General features: G+C 35.7%; 1 protein-coding gene across 1 annotated transcript in view; it reads left to right on the forward strand.

Moving 5' to 3' along the window:
* WDR65 (Cilia- and flagella-associated protein 57) overlaps window positions 1-7,689 on the forward strand; it is a 42,061-nt gene extending 34,372 nt beyond the window's left edge. The window contains exons 11-13 of the mRNA XM_035732775.2: window positions 3,209-3,352; window positions 4,895-5,423; window positions 7,540-7,689. Coding sequence (XP_035585855.2) covers window positions 3,209-3,352; window positions 4,895-5,416 — 666 coding nt within the window. The 3' untranslated portion in view covers window positions 5,417-5,423; window positions 7,540-7,689. The remainder of the gene's footprint in view (window positions 1-3,208; window positions 3,353-4,894; window positions 5,424-7,539) is intronic.
* The last annotated feature ends 3,113 nt before the right edge of the window (window positions 7,690-10,802 follow it).

Consider the following 10,802-nt stretch of genomic DNA (forward strand, 5'->3'; position numbering starts at 1 on the left):
GCAATGTTAAGAGATGCAGTTCCAACATGGTCGATGATCAACGATTGATTCATACTCCGTTTGTTCCTCCAGGATCCTGGAGCCCACGTGCACCACTGGTTTGGATTGAGGGTTTTCCAACTCCCCTAGGTGGATCCTCCGTGTCCACCAACCCAGTTAAGGCGCTTTCCATTTGCTTTTCATCCCCTCAATTTCATAAACAACACTCCCTTCACGAGAAGGCAATCAAGTAGGACTTCTCTGGCAGTGACTGTATACGCTTGGCTATGTGTGAGCATTTGGAGCGTAAAGGCAAACTCTCCTCACCCTCGGCCCTACAAGGTCATTTGGGGGCAACAAACGAAAGTTGTTAGGTTCTATCTTGTATCAGGTGATAAATGTGCATTACTGAGATATTGTAAACGTTTTTTTATTAACCAACCCTTAAATAGTTCTGATGTCCTGTATTTCTTCTGTTACCATCCATCTATAATTTACATCATTTTCACAGTGGAATTCACGAGTCGATCTAAGCTAGAACACCACTAAAAACCTGAAATGAACTGGACGTGTGTTTCATCCTATTGTGGGACTCTTTGACAGTCCTATACTAGAACGAAACGGACGTCCAGTGCATCCATATTTTCAATGGTGATCTAGCTTAATCCGACTCATGAATTCAACTATTAAAATCACTACAATCTCCATAATGACAATGTGAGGCTTACCACATTTCCGGTCTACAGAGGTTAATTTGAAAGCGCTTGATGGCAATTGATTGTACAAGGACGAGTAAAAATGGTATTTACCACTTGTTAATTATTTTAAATACTTTTAATGCTGTCTATTTTATCTCCTCTATCTATCAAATATCTAGTTAATGCGTTTTTGAATGATTCGCTTATTTCTATACACAACATTGTAGATACCCTTCTTTCAGTCCTTCCTATGTACTTGTTTCCATAGTTACACGTAAATACATTTGGAGGTGATCTAAGAAGGATATTGATCCACCTTTGATTAGTTTTAGGAACATCTGATGTTCTACACTGAAAACAGTTAACTTACAGGGATTCTATTTTTTATTTAAGATTTTGTTGTCTCCATTATTTTCTCTATGATTCAATGTCAGTTTTTATTTGGTGTTACTTTTTTTGTGGATAATATAAATATACATAGTTTAACAATAATTTTACGGTCGTTCATACGATTGCCATATATTACCTTACATTTCAATCAACTAAATTCGTTATTTGTAGGCTACCTTCGTCATAGATTGTTCTCAATTGAGCTGTCATTGGAAATCACTAAGCACTGGATAACTGTTTCATTATATTATGGAACAGCTCAGAAGTTCACAATTATGACCCCATCAATGTTTGAACCCAGGACCTGTAGTTATCATTATGGACGCCTAACCATTCGAATCATTGGAGTGGATTGTCGGTGGACACTTTCAACTTTTATCGATTTACGATATGGCATGGCGATCATCCAAAGCTAATGATGACAGACATCTGTCATCCGAGGTATTTGAACTTTACAAGTCACTGCTGAGGTGTCCCATACTAGGACGAAATTGTTGTCCAGTGTTGAACAGTCTTCGATTGCATCTCATTTGATATTAATCTGTGATAAATACTATCCTTAACTAAACGTTTTCTGTTTGGTTAAATAGTTTGTAGTGATTAATAAAATTTGGAGATGAATTTCATCGCGGAAAACTGGGAAATCCATGAAATCATTTCAAATATAACTAATCTTCACAGGCTATAGAGCTAAACAATTGTCATGTTCTTATTAGTGATTAACTTTAAGGTAGATTACTGACATTCAAGTAAAGGGTTGTGAATTTTAGTATTTGAAGAAGCGATAGTTGATACGGTTATGATCGCACAATTTCAGTTTGCGGTCATGGAGAAACTGACATGGGAGTAGAAAATTCTTGTTCTAGGAGACAGATCATATAGAGTCTTTGGTTCGATCTCTGGAGAGATTGTGGATCCATACTATTGTATACCTCTGAAATAGTATGGAACTGCTAGGCAATCATTAGTTTTTTCCATTGTTCTACTTCTTTTGTCAGTTTTTGGCAAAATTTACTAAAGCACCAACCAGTTTAGAAAATCTGTTGTTCTAGAGTCCTTTTTCATACTCACTGGCAATACTATACAGAGGTGAGTCATGCAGAGTAGAAAGCACTGATCTATCAGATTTATTATAAGAACATTATCAGTGTACCGGAAACACCTTCTTCTAATTGAACTTTAAAATCACTCGAAAGACTAGATCACATCCTGTTACTTCTGGATACAAAGGTACAGAGAAGAGTGATTGAGTTATTTAGTTGAGGGTAATGGAACTGTATGCTTTAATGACTATCAGTTTTCATTACGACCTGATAACAACAAGGGTGAATATCTTGGAGTAATTAAAAACGCTAGAGTAATGATCACCTATATTCCTTTACGGTATGAAACTCGGAAATTATAGATCTCACAGTATGCATTAATTTTTTAGAACACTGAATCGATATAAAACGGCTCAAATTTCCAACTTTATTCATCATTTATCTACTTTTTTCAGTATGGTTGAACTTTGTTACTCAGTTAGAATCATAATATCAGGTAAATGTCGGTGACAAACAGACAGCTCCCTAAACTTTCTCGTCCATCCATACTCTCTTAGGTAGTTAGTTTGAGTGAGATGCTTTGACTGTAATTATAGACGGTGCGCTTTAGGGTCCGACAGTATAATCTCATTAAAATGCATCTACTTTAGCTACAAGTCTTCTATGTGATTTCACAATTCTCCTATATAGTATTCGATATAATATGATGTGCTTAATTAAACTGAGGTTATTTCTAATCAACCACGTTTATTCATAATTTAAGTTCGGAAGTAGATGATGCGTAATGCTAACGCGTAACTGCATGATCATGACGTCACATCATGAAAACCATTCGAACTACTGAATAATAGTAAGTAGTGTGAGTGATTACACAAAAATATTCGGGCAGAGAATAAATATTAGTGACAGATGATATGGCAACTTAACTATCTTCTCTTCACTAATAAATTTGTTCCTTTCTCTTCCTTTTATCTTTTTCACTCACCTACTTGATTTTATTTCGTTCTCTAACAAAACGTTCTAAGAAATAGACTTGACAAATGACTTATCAAATTGGATATATTGTATAATTAGATATTATTTCACCATTTTTAATAGGCTGTAGATGCTACAGCTGATGCTGATATTCAAAAAGAATTCTTCAGACAACGAGAACATCTTGAAAGATCAGTTGCTGGATTAAGAAAGAAGTTGGCACGAGACAGTGAAGTGCATCGATCGGATTATGTTCGTATTATGCAAGTAAGCAGTCATGTATTGATTTGTTTCCATAACTGCATTCATTTTTATATTTTGAATTACAGATAAAATAGATAGAGAATGACTGGGTTGTTTTATTTTGGTGTAAAACACATAAACAATACTCTAATCAACATTCAATGTAAGAAAACTGAACATCTTTGACTCAGTCTTATTTGAAGTTATGAGTGTAGTATTTAGATTATCTAGATCAGAATAGAACATTAGTCTGTTGATTTTTGTTTTACAACAGCTGATGACATCAATTCATGCCCAATTAATATGATTTGCCTAATATAAATTGAATCAGTTGATGACGAACAACGTTTCATCCCCCCAGAAGACTGTATACATTCCTTGGTTATTGATTGTCAGCTAGACCAAGGTTGCTTACTCTCACCCCTTGTCTTTCTCCTGGTGATCGACTGTATCATGAAGACGTCAATATTTGTGGGAGCATGGGATACGGTGGACAGCTAAGATGCAGCCGGATGATCTAGAATTCGCAGATGATCTGGCCCTTCTATCACACTCAACAACAAATGCATCAGCAGTAGGTCTTTACCACACAAAGGGAAAAGCGAGATTCCTCAATACAACACAGCTTGCATCAATCCAATCACACTTGATGGAGAAGACTTGGAAGATAGAAAAACCTTTACATATTTGGGCAGCATCATTGATAAACACGGTGGATCTGATGCAGGAGTGAAGGCACGGATCGGTAAAGCAAGAGCAGCATATCTACAACTGAAGAACATCTGTCAACCAACACCAAGGTCGGAATTTTCAATACAAATGTCAAGAGAGTTCTACTATATGGAGTGGAAGCTTGGAGAACTACGAAAGCCATCATCCAAAAGATACAAGTGTTTATTAACAGCTGTCTACACAAAATACTTTGGATCAATTGGTCAGACACTACCAGCCACAACCTACTGTGAGAGAGAACAAACCAGATCCGAGCGGAGGAAGAAATTCGCAAGAAGCTCTGAAAGCGGATAAAACACACATTGAGGAAAGTACTCAACTGCATCACAAGGCAAGCCTTCATATGGAATCCACAATGTGAAAGGAGAAGCGGAAAACCAAAGTACAAATTACGCCGAGGAATGAAGACATACATAAGAAAAATTAACAGCAATTGGATAGAACTAACAAGGAAGGCCCGTGACAGAGTAGGTTGGAGAATGCTGGTCGGCGGCCAATGCTCCATTAGGAGTAACAAGCGTAAGTAAGTAAGTAAGTAAGTAAGTAAGTAAGTAAGTAAGTAAGTAAGTAAGTAAGTAAGTAAGTAAGTGAGTGAGTGAGTGAGTGAGTGAGTGAGTGAGTGAGTGAGTGAGTGAGTGAGTGAGTGAGTGAGTGAGTGAGTGAGTGAGTGAGTGAGTGAGTGAGTAGATCAAGTAATGATTAGTACTCATTCCATTTAATCACAAATCTTATTCTTATATAACCATCTTTTTCCTATAAATTCATATGTTTTAAAGTAAATTTTCTTTCTTTTTTCTTTCTTCTACGTGTTGTGATATGATCTATGTAACTAAGGAAAATGTTACTTTAATTCAAGAAATTGATAATTTACGTACTGAACTTAAATTATCCCGTAATCATATTAATGATTTAGAAGCTTTACTTGGTTTCAATCGTAAAGATGGTAATAAAACTAAACAATTATTAATACAATTAAATAAATCTCATTCTAATTCTACTTTACTTGAATCGGATTATGAACAAGCAAAACGTATATTAAAAGCTCAACAATTATTCATTAATACATTACAAATGAAATTAGATCAATCTATTCAAAGTTATAATAACAATAATAATACAAATGATTTATTGAAAGAATTACAATCAGCAGCTTATTCTATACAAACAAAATCATCATCATCATCATCACCACCACCACCAATAACAACAATTATGACGACAACAGTAACCACAGAAACATTACAATCAAGACCTTATTCTAGTTCAATGATTCTACCACCGATTAATGATCATAATAATAATAATAATAAATCAATAACTGATATAACAGATCAGAAAACATTTAAATCTGGTTAATTTTGTTGTAAGTTTATTTTATTTAATAATTTATTATTCAAAGGATTACTATTCTGGTGAATAAGAATACGAATGGGGATAATCGAATGTCACGATTGATTGATCACTGAGTGGTGATCAATGTCATGTGTGTCAAGTTGTTATTTAGTGCAGATCGAATGCTATCGACCAAGTTGTAATGTGGCCACCAGTCTAGGTGACTCGACATTGCGTGCACTATATATTGAGATTAGATGGTGGTTGGAGGTAGTCTACAAGAAACCCTGGACTTGGGTTTCGTGTTACTTGGCACTCGTCAGCAAGGTGTACCTGTAATCTTGAAGGAACTGATGCTCCCTAGCGGACTTGACTCACATGACATTGATCACCACCCAGTGATCAATCAATTGTGGCTACATATCAGTCCTACAGGAAGTTGGTCGCGGCCTGGATAGCTTAGTGGTAGGTCGAATCCGCCAGGGAGCACCACTTCCCTCAAGATTACAGGTACACCTCGACGACGAGTGCCAAGTAGCACGAAACCCAGGTCTAGGGTTTCTTGTCGACTATCTCCAACCACCATCCAATCTCAATGATAATCGAATGTATTTGACATGAAATTACAGAGCGTCTTAATAAAATCTGAGAAGCATATAGTAAATCATTAATCTGTAAAATATCAAACCACCATTATATACTACTTGCATGGATATAAGTAACCTACACCATACCATAAAAGGTATATCAGAAACGACAACGAAGCTATTGAAAACCTTTGGACTTTGGTATTGCACATAAATCAATAAAAAATCAATCAAATCAATTTAATGCAAACTAAAGGATGAAATGACAAAAGAAGACAAACTAAATATCCTGTACAAAATAAATTATGCGATAAAGTGGATGCTCTTTTGATCTTTACCTTCATGAACATCAATTAACAGTCAAATGCCATAGGATGTCCTCACTTATTATCAATACATATAGACAACTGCGGATACACATTCAATTGGAAAATTGTGGAGATTTTCGATAGAGGCATTTCCAAAAACACCAGAGGATTTTTAGAAACTTGGCACACAGATCAATCAGCAATCAACAAACACGTTGGAACCGATTCAATTTATCAACTAATCAGAAACATTATGCACAAATATAAGAACGGAAATCAAACCAATCGGCGATACTACCAAAACAAAGAAGTAAACAATGACACGTTTAAGGTCAACTAGAACCAATCAACATCAAGGTGTACAGGACAAGCTGTGAACTACATGTGGAGACATTCGAACATTTCACTTCTACATGAAGTTTGTGCTGATGATATCGTTCAGAAGAACGATGAAAGCTCTACTACCAAACCATCCAGCTCAGAGAAAAAAACTCCACCGAAATTCGAAGAATTAGGCAATGATTCTATAATACGATATAAAATTTATGAAAATTAAATAATAATTTAATAACTGAATTCATGGTTCAATTAAAGCTAGATCACTATGGAAAACTTAGAGGCATTGGACAACCGTTTCGTTCTAATATGGGACTCCTCAGCAGTGCGCACTCACGATCCCGCTCGCGTGATTGGTCAAAGTTAAACGTTAACGCTGTTGGATGATATCAGTATTTAAATTCACTTGGTATTGTTCGCTTCTATCATCTTATTGATGTTTAGGACTGCAGTTGATCAGTCTCTTATTGGCATATGTGCATACTGTGAGGATTGTCTCGATATTACCCTTAATTCACAAGCATTATAAGCAAATATAGATGATAATGGTTAACAGTGGAATCCACAATGCGCGTTTCATCCTATTTGGGACTCGTCAGCTGGATGTACCTGAATCTCAGAGTTGATGTTCACCTTGGAACTCGAACCTAGTATCATTCGCTTTAAACATCATCACGTTATGCACTTAGCCATTTCCTAGCGGGTTCAATTTCATGAGTGAATATCAACTATAAGATGTAGGTACATCCATCTGATGAATCTTAAATAGGACGAAACTCGCATCCTGGATTCCACTTTTAGCCCCCATCCATTTTTGCTTATAATATTAATACAGTTAGAAAATAAAGAAGTTTTGATCACACAATCATACCCAATAGCCTGCATTGTTTGTTTGTTTTTTGACATTTTTACATAGGTCCATGATGGAGATTTCTGAAAAACACAAAACAATGATATATGACCAAGAAAATGATTTTGTTTTAATTGTTATGAATAACTTATCCATCTGTTACACATGAACTTGTTGAAAACAGAATTAAATAAATAATATTTGGATGAAATTGAACAAGAATCTATTAATGTTACTATTATAATTATTATCAGTTTTCTTTTGGTTAGCGTTTTTTAGCGAGTTAGTTTTCTATGGGATGGGGTCGCTAACCCCATGCCCAACCCTCCCCCTTTATCTGGACTTGGGACCGGCAGTAACCCCCGGAGGGACTCCAGGCTGATTTAGTATTATTAATAATGCAAACATCGAAATATATAGAAACCACAAAGAATAAATGATGACGGTGGCTTAACATTGATCGATTCATAATCTCAATCGAAACTCAAGAATAACCACAATGCTGTATTGATAATTATCAGGTACTCACTAGTGACTGGTTTCAAGACGTAATTCTCGGAGTTCTAGTGAAATGTCGTGACCAGAGGTGTGTGACAGTTACCCACCGAAGACAAGACATGAACACCGTTAGATGTCTGCTCAGTGGTCTAGGTGATAAGCGTTAGAGTGTGGGACCGAAAGTTCTGGGTTCAATTCACACATGTGGGGTCAGGGATGAGCACTGCTGAGAAGTCTCATACTAGGATGAAATGGCAATTCAGTGCTCCCACGTTTTTAATAGTGGTCTAACATTGATCGATCTATGATCTCAATCAATATTCAATAATCTCTACTACCTTGTACTGATAATATTTTTTACTGTTAAACCAATCAGAATCGAGAATTAAACATTCAGGCTTTTGCGTGAAATTCAAATGTCAGGTAATTGAAATACCTTGATATGTTGCTCAACATACTGAAAATGATTATCAAAAATTACTGTTACTCATTATAGGATAAAGGTTGATAGTGTTAAGCGTAATAAATGTTCAAAATTTATTCATCCACATGAGACTAAAAAGCATTTTTACATTATAAGTGATATCAACTCATGAAGAAAACCCTAAACCTTAATTCGAACCCAAAACCTAATCCTAAATACCTAATCTTAACTAGGAACTAGTCAGGAACTCTTAAGAATCTATCGAGGTCATTGTAAGGATTCCAGAACACGAATAGTCTATATTCATAACAATGAATTTGTATGTTGTTGTTTTTCTGATTTACAATCAGAGTAACCTGTAGAAGATACTAGTAGATTGAATAATTGTGTAAAATCTGTTTATGATAAGTCTGTCGGGGATGTTAGATCCCCAGAACTGACTTGGGAAAGGACCTAATTTTGTAATTTTATCTAGAAAATTTGAATTTCTTTGTTTTTGCGCCAAAAGCGCTCTTGTCACCCTCATGTCGTATTTCCCACTGGGAAATATCTCAAACGCTATTGGTCCGTTGCGTCTTTTAGTATGCTATTTGGTAACTCTCCCCAACGACGGTTGCGCACTGTATGTATACATTTTGAATTGTGTTTGTTGCTATCGCTCGTTTCTGGCTTTTTTGCAGAATATACTTCCCATTCCAAGATTGGACTTCTCCTTCTAGTTAGCGGGGCTGGGACGCATCAATAGCTAGCTTAGTGGTCTTTGGTCACCGAGTCTTTTTCTCGTTCACTGATTAAGTGATAGCTTCAAACCTAGCAAGTCTTGCTAATTAAACGCTAGATTCTGTTCCTAATCTTTTCTATTAAGACCAGGCTACATCTACACAGCGACTTGAACATGAGAGAAAAAGCTCGGATTATGGAAGAAAACGCTTTACTGTATGGTTCGTTTATCTACAGATAGTCTAAAGTTTTTATAGTATTTTAGATGGCCTCGGTGTTCCGGAAAAATCTGGAACGCTACTGAACATAGTAGCAGCATAGTTAATCATCCAATCAGAGGCTCGACATGTGACTGAATGTTGATTGGATAAGATGCTTCACAATGTTTTCAGAGCCTTTTTTGGTTTTCTTTTTCGAGGAGTTTTCTAGATCTCTCAAACAGTTTACTTTGTTCTTTTTTTACGTAAACTATCCATTTATGTTAGTTGTTTTCTGATTGGTGAAATACTAACCGAATATCCTTCGTGGTAGTTTGATGTTTATCCCATACTGTACTTTTACAAATAAGTTAAGTGGTCTAGTTGGTTAAGCGCCTGGCGCGGGACTGATAGGTCCTGGGCTAGAACCCCACAAGGCGGAGTCATGGATGCGCACTGCTAAGGAGTCCCACAATAGGACGAAACGGCCGTCTAGTGCTTCCAGGCTTTCCATGGTGGTCTAGCTTCAATTGACTCATGATCTCAACTGTTGAAAATAAGTTAATGTTTATCCCATAATGTACTTTTACAAATAAGTCAATGTTAAAGATATTATTGATGAATTACTTAAATCGATTAAAACAGACAAGTAGAACGATGTCCATTGTATCATTATAGTAATAAAACTGACTTGTTGAAATGAGGATCAACAAGGATGCTTTTCTATTTTCATTTTATTGATTCAAGATAAACTCAACCAAGATATTTCATTACGAATACATCGAATCATATGTTTTGAAATACTTCAAAAGACCGAAATCTTCATAAATATGATTCCTTAAATCGTTATCATTTAAAGTGATGAATTCATTCATCAAAACAATGTGTTATGACTTTAAGCCTGACTAATTATCATGTGATTTATTCCCCAATCGAAATACGACTTATACAATTTTAGTTCGACTGGCACGTGCAATTTAAAGTCCTTATTGCTCTTTTGTCCTCCTATCATTTACAGTTGAGTCTAGAATACCAATACCAGTTTCCACTATGTGGATCATTTATTTCAAACATACTGGATGTATAATACCAGTCAAACAGACCACATCACGCCATAAAATAAGAAATAACACTTATACAAGATGAAGCCAAAAAGTGACTGTGAACATGGGACATTGTAATCAATAAACTGGAGATAACTTAAGAACAGTATATCATATCATAATAGTCTATGGGTCAAAATGAAGCTTTTAATAAGAGGAATATAAATATACACAATCTAGTTACTGACTAGTTATACAATACGTCTATTAGTCCATAAATAATTCTCAAAAGTTACCCATAATTTGATTTTCACTAGGATATAACACCATTTTAGACAGAAATACAAAGATACATTTAACTACTCTCTCAAATGAATAAGTCATCAGATGATTGTCAAACTATGGAAAAAAAGGATTACAGATCATGTAAAAATCGCCAAGTCCACC

The sequence above is a fragment of the Schistosoma haematobium genome, chromosome 4, assembly GCF_000699445.3.
Source record: "Schistosoma haematobium chromosome 4, whole genome shotgun sequence".
Taxonomy (NCBI): Eukaryota; Metazoa; Platyhelminthes; class Trematoda; order Strigeidida; family Schistosomatidae; genus Schistosoma; species Schistosoma haematobium.